This window comes from Synchytrium microbalum (genome assembly GCF_006535985.1).
Source record: "Synchytrium microbalum strain JEL517 chromosome Unknown SmJEL517_scf0019, whole genome shotgun sequence".
NCBI classification, from domain to species: Eukaryota; Fungi; Chytridiomycota; class Chytridiomycetes; order Synchytriales; family Synchytriaceae; genus Synchytrium; species Synchytrium microbalum.
In genome coordinates, this window is record NW_022158368.1 from 262,720 (window position 1) to 277,974 (window position 15,255).

Genomic DNA, 15,255 nt, shown 5'->3' on the forward strand with positions numbered 1-15,255 from the left:
GTGATTTGTGCAGCAACCCTGGCAATCTCGATCCTCATGTTGTTGTAGCTGGAAACATCAAAATCTCCAACAAACCGCACAATCGACGCCCAAACTTTGTGAAAACCAACCATGAAGCCAATTCAGGGCTTTCGCAATGGTCTCGTCCTCTCAATATTACTATTCCTTACTGATACAAAGGCGTCTATTGCTCCAGCAGGGTAAGTTGTGCTGGTTAAACGAGCAAACGTGCTCTGAGTAAACACCAACAACACTTTCCACCAATTGCCAGATATATTGGAGTAGTATGCGATGCTCAAGTCCCGAACACAACGACCTGGCAGTCATCGTATGGGTTTACTCGAAAGTGTTGTTTTGGGGAAATGATGCACTACATTGACCGACAACCATATTTGGATTCCAGAGTGAGTCAACTAGTCTGAAGAGCTTGTATTATCTATCGCGTCAGCCCTAACTCGCACATGACACGCCTGTAGTGCTTTGCCCTTGACTTTGACCCATATTTCACATGTTGTCAAAATCTTGGTGGATCGGGCCACATTGGAATATAAAATCTTGCGTCTCTTGGTAGTCTTGTCAAACCAGCTTGTGTATTGCTGTTGGCCTCTCAGTCTTGTGTTGTTTGCGACATGGGAAATACTCGTTGTAGCTGAAAAGGTCGCCGATCCAAAAACGAAAGTTGTCGACGGAAACAAGATGTGTAAGGTCTTATCTCCACATCCAAAAACACACTAAGACCTCCAATTCAAGTAACAAAACTATTGAAAAATGCTAAGCGACACCATCAAACAAGTTCTTGTAGTCCTGGCACATAGCGCCATATGTATCTTTGCAGCTCTACCAGCTGGTGTACCTCCAGGGTAAAGCTCAACATCGGACTCCACATATCTTCGTTTTCAGTTAAGATAACTTTCCCTTTCCTGATAACAGATATGCACAATACATCTGCAGCAAAACAGTCAATGGAACAGCTGATTACGGCTTGACAAGATACTGTTGTTTTGGTGCAAAACAAAAGTACATCGATGCTAAGGACGATGAAAACTCTGCCGTGAGTGGAGACTTAGTCATTGATGGAGTAAACAATCGAAAACCATGGCTAATTCACCCTTTAATGACTAGTGCTATATCAAGAATGATACCGCAACTATCACAGGATACGGATCTTGCTGCAGCACAACTCTTAAAGGGTTCAGTGCTCCAGCTCCAGCGCCTTCCATAATCGGCTCCGCATTACCTAAGCATACTATGAAAGCTTGATTAGCTGTGACACTTTGGGCACTTGGTTGATCTTGTTCATTTGAAATTTCCTGCACAACATATCTTTAACCTCATGTTTGCACTTTAAACCTTTGGAGTAGATATACCTGTTCATTCTGATGCGAGTCCTGTCCGTTCATGTGCCTTGTGCTGCCAGTCGAGTATGAAGATCGGTTACACGAGCAAAATATTCAACGCTAGTCCAGTTGGGTCGTTCCTTTCCCGTTCATCACCAGAGAATGATATTGTCTATCAACAGCAAAAGATATTTGGATAGAGTATATTCGTTCAGATATATGATGTCGTAACTTCCTCAATCATACAAAGCAACTTCAATGGCAGCCTGTCATTTGGAGGTTCCTGAGTTCTTCAGCCTTAAAGTAAGGCTTCATGTAATCTAGAGGCTCTTCGATAGCTCTGTTTGCTCGATATACTGGAGAAAGGTGTTTGTGGAACCAGCGTCTCAATCCAAACACTTTCGTTTCTAGTTAAAGGGACGTGTGTTTTCTTCTCTGGTCCTAGATATATCCAATGTGTCTACAGCACAACCGCAAACGGACCTGATCGATACCAAGGACACTGAAAACTCTGCAGTGAGCAATTCAGATTGTTAGCAAATGAAGTTGAAAGCAATCGCAAAGCATGATCTACCCACCATTCAATGACTAGTGCTATATTGATATAGCCACTCTCGCAGCATACGAAACTTGCTGCACAAGATATCTCAAAGGCATTAGTCGCCCAGGTGCAGGCGCTTTGTGTGCTGGGCGTGGATCGGTGGTTCCTTGATGTCCTTGGGCACTGTCGATCTTGGTCAGTGCACAACATTTCTTTGACTTCACTTGCAATTCAACGATCTGAAGTAAATAAATTACTTCATTTCAATGAGAGTCGTATCCGTGCATATGCATTGTGCTGCCAGTCGAGTAGGAAGCGCGGATACAGGAGCGATGTATTCAGTACGACTTTATATGAAGACGTTTTCATCCAGTGCGCACTGCATCATTTACTGGTTTTGAAGCTCGAAGCAGATTGCGGCCGGTACTTGCTGGATTATGCAAAGGAAGCATGCTGTAGCACAACCAGGTGTTGCTGCTGAAGACAGGCAAGACAGACGCATGTGTATTGGCCTTCCCACGTTGCCGTTTGCAACGTGGAAACCCGGGAGCCGGGATGGTTGTAGATTCAAAAGCAGAAGTTGTTCGACAGAACAAATTTTGAGAAGGTTCCCCGCTCTCAATTTAAACAAAACCCCACTGAAATCTCCAATTCAAGTAACGAAACTACTGACCAATGATCAGCACCACCATCAAGCACGTCGTTGTAGTCCTAGCAATTTGTGTCTCATGTGTCTTTGCGGTTCCTCAAATAGGTATACCAAGAGGGTCAGCTCCGCATCTCAATCCAAATACTTTCGTTTCCAGTTAAGCTGACATGTGTTTTCTTCTGTGGTTCTAGATATATTCAATATGTCTGCAGCAAAACCGCAAACGGACCAGCCGATTACGGCTTTACACGATATTGTTGTTTCGGTGCAAACCAAAAGTACATCGATGCCAAGGACGCCGAGAACTCTGCAGTGAGCAATTCAGATTGTTAGAAAACGACATTATAAACAATCGAAAAGTATGATCTAACCCACCATTCAATGACTAGTGCTATAGCGATATAGTCACTGCCGCAGCATACGGAACTTGCTGCACAACATATCTTAAAGGTTTTAGTCGGCCTGCTGCAGGCCCTATGTCTGCTGGGGGTGGATCGGTGGGGCCTTGATTTTATTGCCTGATCGATGGGCACTTTGTCGATCTTGCTTGCTCATTGTAAATTCTTGCACAACATTTTCTTGACTTTGTTTGCGATTCAATCGTTCAGGAGCAAATAAACCATGTCAATCAAAGCTGAGGCAGTCAGATGGAGACCCGTTGTTGGACCATTTTGATTTGAATGTGGTTATAATGGAATGTTGATGGCCGAGAGGATTCATTTGACAGGCACATGTCAAAGTGTTTCGTAGCCATTATGAATTGTGGCCAGATGGACGCGATAGGCTGCATCCACCAGAAATGTCGCCGGAGCAAAACTTTTGACCACAGCAGTTACATTTAGGACAGCACCCAGCAATATCTACGTGTAGGAGCAGTAGGGAAGCATCTCGAGAGTAAAATCAATAATGGTTGTACTACCTACTAATCTTCCCTGTGGTGTCCGATTGATGAACGACCTGTCAGTGTCGAATGTAACGTTCTCCAAAACAGATGGCGCGAGGCCATGAAGGAAGATACTTTAAACCATCACGTCTATAAAATTGTCCCTATATAACATATCACCGATTCTCCCATATGTCGTTTACCTATACGGAAGGCTTGGCAAAAAGAGATGCGGTTCCAGCCAGAATCGAACTGGCGACTCTCCGGTGGCATACTTGATAACAGCCGAATGTTATAACCAACTAAACCATGGAACCTCATTATTGTATGAGTCTCTGACTTTGTCCTTCATGCTTTGATATCAAGCACCAGGTCCCTCGTTTGTGTCGCCGAATTTTTTTTAGCAAATCGAGAGCATTCCAGCGCCAAAATCGAGTGAATTGCCAATGGCAATTTTTCTGAAAGGGTTTAAGGTCTGAAAGCCGACTCAGTTTACACAATTCAACCTTCGCACTCCGACTTCTTATCAAATTCCAGCTTTTGATGTTGCTCGTGTATCACAGCCAAGGTTGATGCAGAAGAAAACTTTACCTTTTGCGATATTTAGCTGTATACTGTCTCGGAATCGTTCGGTCAAGAACGTTCTACTCACCGCCGCAATCACCGTGCGTTATGTGCCTGTTGTTTTGCATACCAGTTACACTTTCTGTGAAGGCCGTTTCAACGATCTGTCATAGTAAAGCACTTTTATGTTGCATCTTTAAGGAAAATGCGTCGACTGCAAGGCTGCTACTCGTACAAACCAAGGTTCATTTCGCAATTGCGTCGAAAAAATCAACAACGCACCGAATTTGAGGCGACGGACAGATTATGAGCCTCAAAGTACAGACGACTACCGAATGCGTAGAAACATCTTTCCATCTGGTCTTCCCTTCTAACTTTATGAGAAAGTATCAGTGTACAAGCGTTCGCAAGGCCAAACCCAAGTCAAGAAACCGACAAGTACAACCGACGTTAATGACAAGCACGACCCCAACAGGTACTAAAATGATATGAGACTGTTTGATCTTATTATTTAAATACACACTAGATAGCATTATTTCGTTGTTTTAATGTTTGGCCTGTCAGGGTTTCGTTTTTACTTGTGGTCGCCTTTTCGCATGACACTTGTCTGAAAGTATTGAATGAATTCATTAAATGAGACCTTTCCGTCTCTGTTGGAATCAAAGTCCTCCAAAGTTGCAGCCAATCCTTTAGTAGTCAGACCATGAGCACTCAGCTCCTTATACCTAAGAAGATCAGCAGAAAGTGAGCTTTCCCGTAGTGGGTAACGGGTACAGGTTTTGTTGTACACATACAAGGCGGGGAACTCCTTGACGTCGATAACACCGGATAGGTTCTTGTCGTATTTTTGGAAATTCTTTACAGCACGATTTAGGTTCTCGAAATCTTCAGGACTAAGTCTTAGTGTTTCGAAGCGTTGGTCTTTGGACCACCATTGAATGACTAGGATTGAAAATAAGAAATGAGATCAAGTTGTTTTTGCCCCCGGAACTCCACTCGGAATGGCTGAAACTCACATTCTTCGTAGCTAATGTTACCATCGCCATTCACATCTAATATTCTAACAGCCATTTCTAATTCCTGATCGCTCAAGAAATAACCGAATTCATAGACCAAAGTGCGGAATTCCTTGGTTGAAATCGTTTTAGACATAACGAGCAGCTAAAACTCAGGTAATCTTGGATTCATACCTTGGCATCGATACTTCCACTTCGATCCACATCGTACTTATCAAAAACGATACGAGAAACTAGCTTCTTGGGTGTTCCACCTGGTGTTCCAACCCGTCCTTGCTGCATTTGCAGACCACCTGTCTTGTTTATCGGAGGCATATCCTTGTAACAGGTAAAAAAATTAGACTGGAAAAAGAGACTTGTAACTTGGTTGTGTCAGAAACGATTTTCGATATAAAACATTGAGTGATTGTAGTTTTGCGGTATTTTAAGCCAATCAGGAGGGTTGTTATCCCCAATCCTAGGGAGTTCCACACATCCCGTCCGATCGGCATGTGAGGGTCTGTAAACCGAGCATCGACGGAGCCTCACCTTGCTTGTACATATGGCCAAAAAGCAAAACACTGGGGCATCGTTCAACAGTCAGGTACTTGCTCAAACCCAGCCCACATCAAAGCGCCAACATGATCCACCTTCTTAACCAGCTTCTTCCAGACGCCCAAGTCAGTCAGCGTCATTTCCATGCCTGATCTTGCAAAGAGGTCTTCCTGCGAGTCTATCGACACCATTTTCAACCTTCCACAATTTTTAGGATATGTGATTGGCAGACATGCAGCTATAGTCACTTGAGTATCAGATAATGATAAGCTAACTAAAGACGTTCCGTCACTTGCGATATGACGCATTACGGAATCAGTAACATCAGAGCAACATGCCAATCCAAAATGACGAAGTTTTCGACAGTGTGTGATGAATGATACAACTACTTCATCCGACGCTGAAAAGGGTAGCTGTACTGCTTCCAAGTGAGGGTGACGAGATGGGACTGCTGCTAGGGCTGATTGGTTTACTTTATGGATTCGAGGCAAGAGGAGCGCCTTTAAGTTCCGAGAAGTATCGACTAGTGTATCAAATATACTAGCTGTTATACGGAGGGTTGATAGCATGGTTGACAGCCGTTCAAGAGATGGATGTGCAAGTGCATTATGGACCACCTTTTCGGATAGGTTGTGAACGACCGAGGAAGATATCGAGATATTACGAGGTGTCTGTAAGCGTAGCAATATACCCATGTCTTCATCGCTCCCTTTGCCAACATCGCCGTCAATCTAAAGTAATAATGATTCAGTTCGCTGTCGACGGAGCATAAAACTCTGATAAAGCCCAAGAATACCTCTAGAGTTTCAACATTCTTGCACCTCCTAACCAACAAGTCCAATGACGAAGGCAACACGTGATTCATATTACACATCCTCAATGTTTTCAGGTTGGGATTTAGGTGTTTTACGACAGAATGGAACATGGCTGCCCCATGTTCTTTACAAGGGAAGAAGAGACACTGTCTCAGTTTCAGAGATTCAAGTTTAGCCAAAGCTTTCAGTAGTGGTTCCATATACAGAAAAGACTCATCGTATTTGTCCATATGGAACTAGTCGAGCGGTACTGTTAGTTTGAACAGCCAACAAAAAAATGGATACGATAGAGAAGAAATCAGAAATTTACCCTCTCAAGCGACATAACCTTTAACTGACTCTCTTCGTCAAGAATCAAGGCAACACTTTGCAAATTAACTCCATTCAAGGCCAAAGATCTCAACTGACGACATCGACCCTGTAATGCTGCAATCATCTTTCGTTCAAGTGCATCTTCACCAGTCCCCGTCCTACGTGTATGTGGTTGTATGATGACAACTGAGCTTAAATCCAAATGCTTCAAGTATCGAAACCGAGTGTGGTTTGAAGGTGGGAAGAAGTATCGGGATGCCATTGTGGGGTTGGTGATGATCGGACGACAGCATAGTTGCTGCTGAGATGCGGCACTCCAGTGCCTTGATACACGAGAGGTTCGAACCAACACCCTATGAATTTAGTGTTTAAGTTGAGCGTGATGTTCATGACAGCAACATCAAAGGCAAAACCGACGACTAAATCCACCGAAACACCATCAGCAAACAGCAGTAGCATACGTTTGCGGTAAATATTGGAAGCAATGAGTCAATAGCTCTGTTGGCAATGTGCTCCAACTGCACAGTCTGATTCTAGATTCCAATACATTTCGAGCAGATGGTACCAGAGCTTGCAAATCACGTCCAGATTCAACCGCGTCCACGAATGATTGTAACAATGACGCCAATATGTCCTCCATTTCGATGACTTTGCTCGGATGCTTTAGCTCAAAAGTTCGTCAAATCGTCAACGACAGAGTAGAACCTATAGGAGACGAGGTATAAGTAAGAGTAGTATATGAAAGTTATCAAAGAGCTGCCAAATTCAATTGAGGAATCATGCCTGTTGTAGTCGGATACTTTGCAAACTGGTAAAGTCTGGACCTGCTGTTGTTTCTGTGATTTTGCAAACTGGAAGCAATGAACTAACAAGTACAATTATATCTAATCTCTAGGAAAATATATGCTACTCCACCATACAATCCATCAGACATCCCTTTGGAAAAGCTGGTAAATCGCGTCCCATTCACCTGCATCTCATTCAACCTCCCACTTCCGCGTCCCAGTCAAGATCCACGCTGAACAGCATTAGCTCACAAAATCTTACATCATAGACACATATCAATTACGGTACTTGAACAGACAACCATTCAAGAACAACAATTTTCAACGATGCCAACCTGGAGGTGCTTATACCGTTTTCATCCACCTAGCATTTGGTAAACTGGACCCTAGTGGAACCGTTTCATTCAGCGACCCTTGGTTTGTATCAAATGTCTGCTCCTTCTTGTTGGAATTGGTCCCTGATCTCCGAATCTAACATCTCAACTCTTCTTGTTCCAGGGCCGACATTCAAATGGACTTTCCTGGTGACGCCGCAAATCAACCTGTAAAAGGTTGCATCCACCAGTTGACTACAGTCTTGAAATCGAGGAATCCAAATATCAAAATCATCTTGAGTGTTGGTACGTAGTCGAGTTGGGTTTCTATACCGAATGTTCTGAGCTAATGGTATTATTTTTCATAGGTGGATGGACTGGGTCAGGTTGCTTCTCGAGGTAATAAGACATCAGATGTTTGAGCAGTTCCACTAGTATGAACATGTATGGGAGTGACAAGTCATCAGTCGTGGATCACGAGAACTGGCCACACAGTTCTTGGAGTGAGATCAATTGTGGAGTTAGATCAATTGAACAATGAAATGCACGAGAGTGGGATGAATCGAGTGCTGTATTGTAGATCATCAACATGATGTGTATTAGAGTGGAGGAATGGAAGAACTGATCATAGTCTCTCTCTATTGTTAGTGTCGCTGCAGATCCAGCCAAGAGGCAAAATTTTGTTACATCTGCTGGTGAACTCTTGATTGCATACCACATCGACGGACTTGGTAATACTCTCTTCTCATGTATTTTTTTTGCCGCACGACATATCCTCAACCATATTTCCCGACACACGCAGACATCGATTGGGAATTCCCCGTTGAAGGAGGAATGGATACAAACGAACGCTCCGTACTCGACTCCAAGCACTTCAACTTTCTACTATACGAACTTCGAATCCACTTCAATCAACTCCTCACTGCAGGACGCGTACCTCATCATTTGGAATTGACTATAGCAACATCAGCTTCATCATATATTTATAAACATTTGGATTTACCTGGGTTGTTGCCTTATGTTGATTTCATCAACTTGGTTCGTGATCACCGTAAATTCTTTTTGTGTCTCGCTTGAACGCTTACCCTAATAAAACCTTGGTAGATGTCATACGACTACTCTGGCTCATGGTCACCAACAGCAGGCCACCACTCTGCACTCTACACTCCAACACCATCAACACCCGATACAATATCAACAGACGCAACAATCCGAGACTATATCGCACGAGGTGTCCCACCAAACAAACTCGTATTAGGAATCGGGTTTTATGGACGAGGGTTCTCGGGAGTTCAATCACCAGCATTTAATTGCCCACACGGTGGAGCTTCAAAAGCTGCTAGCGGTGAAGACGTGTATACTTATGATGAATGCAAAGCACTCGTATCTCAAAATGCTGGATGGGAGGTTATTCAGGATGGTCCTTCGGCATCTTCGGTATTATATAATAGGTCAAGTGCGACGTGGATTGGGTATGAAGATGTAAGATAGAACGCCTGCTACAGCAAACAAGGCGTACGCTAAACATCCCCACATGTATATAGGTTTGGAGTGTCACGCAACGGGTTGAGTATGTGAAAAGGATGGGGCTGCTTGGATGCATGACTTGGGAGTTGTCCCAAGATCGAGGGGGGGAATTGTTGTCTGTCATGTCCCGTGGCGTTCTAGGTCGATAAAATGGAGTCCAGAGTAGTAGTTTATGGTGCTGTATGTATATCGTGTATTTGGCGAACCTCTAAATGCAAGAAAAGCGAGTTTCTACAGGTTATATACAATAGGATTCAATCATCATCTTCATCCTCATCATCTGCTCCTTCTATCACCCCAAATTCGTCTTCATCCTTATCGCCTATAAATCGAAATATGTTACAACATCACTTTCGCAGCACATAAAAATCATTCAAAACAACTCACCGTCACCACCATCAAAGTTCAACTGCTTCATAGCCTCGTGTACTTGGTTTGTCACATTAGCACTAGCACGTATGTTGAATTGCGTTGGTGCTGCTTGCGTATACGGAGCCTCACTTCCTTCAAGCGAATCAACATCATTATCTGATTCACCCTCTTCGTTTACGTTGTTGCTGACTGTTGTGGGTGGCAGAAAGACGTTTTTGATATAGTTCTTGAAGGCGGTTTGCTCGTCCTTGTCATACCATCCTAATACAGGCTGTTTGGATTGAAAGTGTGAGGGATGTATGTATTGATTGAATCGAGAAACAAAAAAAGCAGAGGGAAATCAAACAACACTCACATCGTAATTCTGTCGAGTTGGCAGATTGTGAATAAAGGATTTGATTTCTTTATCTTCAATATCACATATTTGGAAGAGTCCCCATCCACCACCCTTGTTTACATTCAATATTTTGGCCAAGATAGCATCATACCTACAAGGAAAACGCCTTAAGACTCCAACAAAAAAAGCAATGTCATGAAACTTGCATCGACTCTCATTGAACAGAACTCACTCATTCTTCATCGGCTTGCCATTCTTGGTACTGGTATTGGCTCTCTTTTCAGCCACACTCTTCCATTTCGTAGCATCAATAACCGTATACTGACTACTCTGCACATCCACTTTCGGATCATACCCATATCTAACCCACGTATTCCTAAACGGGCCCTGCACGATACTGTATGCTACGGTAGGTAGCAGCTTTCTCAAATTTTTAGCATCGGCTTTGGGCAACGACGCAACTATATGCGCACGAGTATACATTGGTCTGTCTTCAAACAGTTTGCGCATACGATCTCGTGATGCCTCATTGATTTCGTGGAGAATGTCTTTTACTTCTTGAGGTGGTGCTTCGGGGACTGCGAGTAGGTCGGCGTTGATTGTGACGGCTTGGGATTTGTCTTTGCGTTTTCGGACGAGTTTTACTGCTGGAGACTAATTAGTGCGAGGAGATGGGTTAAAAGGCGTAAAGAAGCAAAAAAACCTGATTTCTGAAGAACAGACCTGCGCGTCTTGTGCCCTTGTGGGAGTCCTTGACGGAGGAGGAGCAACATTTTGCTTATATTCGTATTCTGATGGCCATGTTTGTCTTGTGAATTGGGGTGGTGGGATGTGTGATAGTACAGTATTACGAACACCACTGGCTTTTGACAATTCGAACTTGTCTGTGCCGTCCACTACATAGTTGGTGATAGGTTAGTCTTGGCGATGTATCTGCAATTCAAATAAAAAGAGCTACGAACAATCATATTGATCCATATCACGTCGGAGCTGAACTATTGGTTCTGTTTCCTTTGGTATGTATTGAAAGTCTGCGAGACCTGAGAAAGTTCGTGGTCAATTCGAGCAAAAAAAACCGCTCCAAAACGGATATTAATCTCAATTAGCTTCAAGCTGTATCGTCACATACCTCTAAAACGTATAGTCTTTGAAGCTATTCCCACGACTTCAGTCTTGACTTCTTCAACTTCACCAGTGCTCTTCCTCTTTCGTCTAGTTACTTTGACAACGAGGTTGCCCGTAGGATGATTTTCGCCTGCTATTGCATGTGAGAATGGATCGGAAGCTCTAAATCGTAGCTGAAGTTTGTTGCCAGAGTCATGAAACGCCTAGTTGAGTTTGATGTCAAATGTTGGGTGAGCATTGCGATGCAACGATTCGAAAGGAACGACTCAGATACAGCTGATCTTTGAAGCTATAATTTATTGGATCTGCTGCTCTTGTACCTTTTGTATAGAATGGATTCCTCCCAAAGTGTCCACTGCTTCGTCCAGCGACTTTACAATTCCAGGATACTCGATTATATGGAAGTGGCTATTGCCAACTCGCACGGTCGGGGCCACTTCGACCACTTCAGGCGCAGGCCCTGCTCTCGTTGCCCGTTCGCTCATCGCTACAATCTGCTGCGTATGTGCGAAAGTCAAGAGCTCAACACCAGTCATCTGAAACCACTAAGATGATGGACACAACCTGTAGGGTTTATGCTAATTTATTTTACATTTACAAAAGGGACCTTATGCACTCAATTTAAGGCCTGGTGGCAGAGATTGCTTTAACTAGAAACCGTGGTCAAAAGTCAGCAATCTGTCTAATACACGGTCGAAACACGTCCAGTTCTCACCTTCTCGGCCTTTTCAGAGTCAGCAATGACTAGCGTGTATAGGTATCGTGAGCATCGAACCTTGAATTTGGATTGTGATCCATTCTTTTTGATTTTTATAGCTTGAGAGAGAGTGTCAGCATTCTGTGGTTGTGGTGAATATAATCGACAGTGCAAGACTTACATTTGGCATCTTTGCGACGCGCAATCAGTAAGAATTCCTTAATATCCGACACTTGCTTAGGCTAAAGGATGAAAGTTTGTGAGTTCAGAGGTTCGGTGTTTGATGTCGGTTGTAAGGTTTGCCGAGTTGAGGCGAAACCAGAGAGTCTAGGCTGTAAATCAACGATTCTAGATGCATTCAACTCTACAATATTCTCTCCCTGCTCAATAGTATGCTAAACTTGTCTCTCCTCGTCTACTACCAGTTGGGTGCGAATAGAGCAACAACGACATTTCACGATTTAGAGCTTTCCAATACGTATTTCGACCCTGCAAGAGCAAAGATTCCATGCATTCGTTCTGTCTCTCGTATCTTACTTACCATCTTTGGCTTCTTTAATCAACAAAAATCGATGGATGTGTTGGATGTCTTTCTGCGTCTTACACAATTCGAGGGACCTGTCACCATACAAAATAGTTTCGATGCGAAAGCACAGAGTTTCATATAGTAAACCCGGACCACTGCCGGCATCAACGCGTCGTAATGCGTTTTTTCACGAACTTGTCTACTGGAACTGTTCAATCATGTTGAGGTTTTTCCTCAAACGTGAATTTGCAACAACTGTGGACAATTTCAGTATGGTGATAGAACGAAACGGTATATACGCCAGATGCAAGAACATGGGTATTACACGATTGTTTTCAACGCCTATGATATCGGCCACCGACCGATACGAGGAATTCATCAGTCGGCACAAGATATCATTTTGCATATTCAGAGCTCGATCGCAGACTTAATCCCTTTGGTCATACCTCGGATCACAATCTCTGCTTGCTTCAAGATTACTCATTGATGTAGCTCTACCTAGGAGCCACAATTTCTCATCTCCACCATACAACTTTTGGTGCAAATCGCCAATATCAGTCCAAACATTGAAGCATCAAAAGGCAATTGTTAGAGTGCTAGCTGATATTTGATTCTGCATTACTGTCTTGTCAAAGGAAAGTCTTAGTGTCTCTAGCTCAAAGATTCACCAGGTTCCCTGATCTGCACACATGCTGAAATCATTGTTCTTTGTGTGCTGGTTTATATCAGTCGCTTATGGCCAATCGCCGAATTGCTTAAGTCTGGCTTCCAGTACTACATGTACCGCCTTCTCAAAGGTATGAGCTTCACTTGAAAAAAGTTCTTCAGACACTGCTCGGGTTTCTCATCCAACACACTTTTGTAGGACTTTGTACTCATAAGTCCCGACCTTTTTACCGATATCATTGGATTTGATGCCTTCGTGAAGTCAAATTTTGATACCTCGCCAAACTATGTGTCGTCCTTCAAGTCGGCATACGATTGTCCCAATGTAAGAAGTGTACAACGTAGTCAGGCAGACCTGCAGCACAAGCACTCACGCTTACGTTTCAATCTAATAGTACAATGGCCAAGGTCAACGCTATCATGTAAGAAGCTGTCTGTGCTGACAAAACATCAAAGGCAGACCTCTAAATCAACCTTGGCACACACTGAGACACACAGGAATCCATATTCTGTGCCAACGTGGTAGAAAAATCCGCGGCATCAGGCTGTGGTGCTCCAACTCAGCAACTCTGTGTGAATAGCTGCTGGGCAGCCGTAACAAGCCTATCATCTCTCTTCAGCTCAAACTTATGCACGCCAATCTCAATAGCAGCTGCCCCAGCTCGCGCCGAAATACTTCGTCTATATAACTCATTCTGCAGCAACTTGACAACGTCTAGTCAAACGAATTGTATATTCAGTGAACCATCAGTGCACGAAGATGTGAATTGTGGGTTTAACACAGCTGCTGAAAAGATGGCATACTGTGGTATGAACCCGAATGATCCATGTTGTCAAGGAGGTGGATCAGGAGGCGGGCTTCCTCCACCGGTACCTGCTCCTATAGTGAGTAAAGTGGCTAGTGTAGCTGCTATTAGTCCGGTTGCTACTGGAAACGGGGCACCTATACCTGCTTTAATTCCTGTTCCTACTGGAACCGGAGTACCTATAGGCAATCCACCAAAGCCAAATCCACCGCCAGGGTCCCTAAGGCCGACAATTCGTGCTACAGCCAATGGCGTAGCTCCTCAGCAAACCCAACCACCTGCTATGCTACCTGTTGGTACAGCAGCTGCAACAGCACCTGCATCCCCCGCAGCCAAGGTATCTCTTGAAACCTTTTCGTGATTTCTTGACATCACGCGTTTACTGAAACACTTGAACTAGACCTCGTCGCCCTTATATATCGGCATCGTACTTGTGATACTCTTCAACCTGGCCATGGTGGGCGGATACATATATTATAGAAGACAACGAGCACGCAATGCAGCCGCAAGGCTGGAAGGTCAGACTGAAGCGGGTGGGACGCCTACTGAAGAGCGTGGATCACCGAAAGAAGAGGTTTGAATATCGCCCTTTCGTCATTGAATGGGCAACATAGCTTTAGTCTTGAAGGCGTCATTTTTAAGTATGGGGATGCTGGCCATCTCTTACACGTTATTGAATCACGTAAAAATAAATCATGACTCTGAAATACCAAACATTACATTGATTTGTGCGCGTCCTTTCTTCGGAAATGAATTAAAGCGCCAAGCCACTCACTTGCAGATTTAGCGAAAACTTGGTTGTTGTTCCTCACTGTCGTTTACGACAGCATCCTCCTCCTCCAAGCTTCCCACTCAAAGGCCACCCTTATTAGAGTCTTCGAGCAGCAAACTTCTGTTCTAAGCTTGGATTCCCTGTCAATCAAGACTTTGTCGTTTCGGAAATGTCACAAGCTTTTGGAATTCTAGCTTTCTCGTGTTGCGTCATATCAGCCCTGGGACACAATGGATTGCAATGCTTATCATTGCTAGGTACTAGTACTTGCTCGGCCTTCTCTGAGATATGTTCGTTCGAAACGTGAACAACATATGAGCTGGTGCTGTGCAGTCACGATGACGAGCACCGTGATTTATCCACCTTCATGGAATGAATGGATTCGATGCATAGGACTCCGTAATGATCATGACAGAATTGTATACGGACGTCAAGACTTTTGATGCTTATATAAAGTCTCATTATGGCCACGTCACAGGCTACACATCTGCCTTCGTACAGGCTTACGATTGCCTAAATGTACGTATTTGTGTACTTATCTTATCGCTCAGACTTTGAACACTTTCACATTTGTATCATAGTACAACGGTCAAGGCCAACGTTATCATGTATGGAACTTCAATCTTTGAAACCATCGAACAAGATCACTGATGTATACATCATAGATATCGACATTT

At 43.7% G+C, this 15,255-nt stretch overlaps 3 protein-coding genes across 3 annotated transcripts; 1 reads left to right on the forward strand and 2 right to left on the reverse strand.

Moving 5' to 3' along the window:
- Positions 1 to 4,548: 4,548 nt before the first annotated feature.
- SmJEL517_g03565 (uncharacterized protein) lies at positions 4,549 to 7,291 on the reverse strand (the record flags this gene model as incomplete). The annotated part of the gene is made up of 8 exons (XM_031169493.1): positions 4,549 to 4,699; positions 4,769 to 4,916; positions 4,991 to 5,102; positions 5,165 to 5,308; positions 5,578 to 6,255; positions 6,321 to 6,575; positions 6,650 to 7,004; positions 7,113 to 7,291. The coding sequence occupies 8 exons, from the start codon at positions 7,289 to 7,291 to the stop codon at positions 4,549 to 4,551; spliced, it is 2,022 nt and encodes a 673-aa protein (XP_031024523.1).
- A 139-nt stretch (positions 7,292 to 7,430) lies between these two features.
- SmJEL517_g03566 (chitinase) lies at positions 7,431 to 9,241 on the forward strand (the record flags this gene model as incomplete). Its single annotated transcript, XM_031169494.1, has 9 exons — positions 7,431 to 7,462; positions 7,547 to 7,601; positions 7,706 to 7,721; positions 7,805 to 7,853; positions 7,935 to 8,056; positions 8,119 to 8,149; positions 8,399 to 8,481; positions 8,553 to 8,788; positions 8,855 to 9,241. The coding sequence occupies 9 exons, from the start codon at positions 7,431 to 7,433 to the stop codon at positions 9,239 to 9,241; spliced, it is 1,011 nt and encodes a 336-aa protein (XP_031024526.1).
- Positions 9,242 to 11,719: 2,478 nt separating this feature from the next.
- Positions 11,720 to 12,352, reverse strand: SmJEL517_g03567 (uncharacterized protein; the record flags this gene model as incomplete). Its single annotated transcript, XM_031169495.1, has 4 exons — positions 11,720 to 11,761; positions 11,827 to 11,927; positions 11,990 to 12,050; positions 12,350 to 12,352. 4 exons carry the CDS (start codon positions 12,350 to 12,352, stop codon positions 11,720 to 11,722), a joined length of 207 nt encoding a protein of 68 aa, XP_031024525.1.
- Positions 12,353 to 15,255: the final 2,903 nt, after the last annotated feature.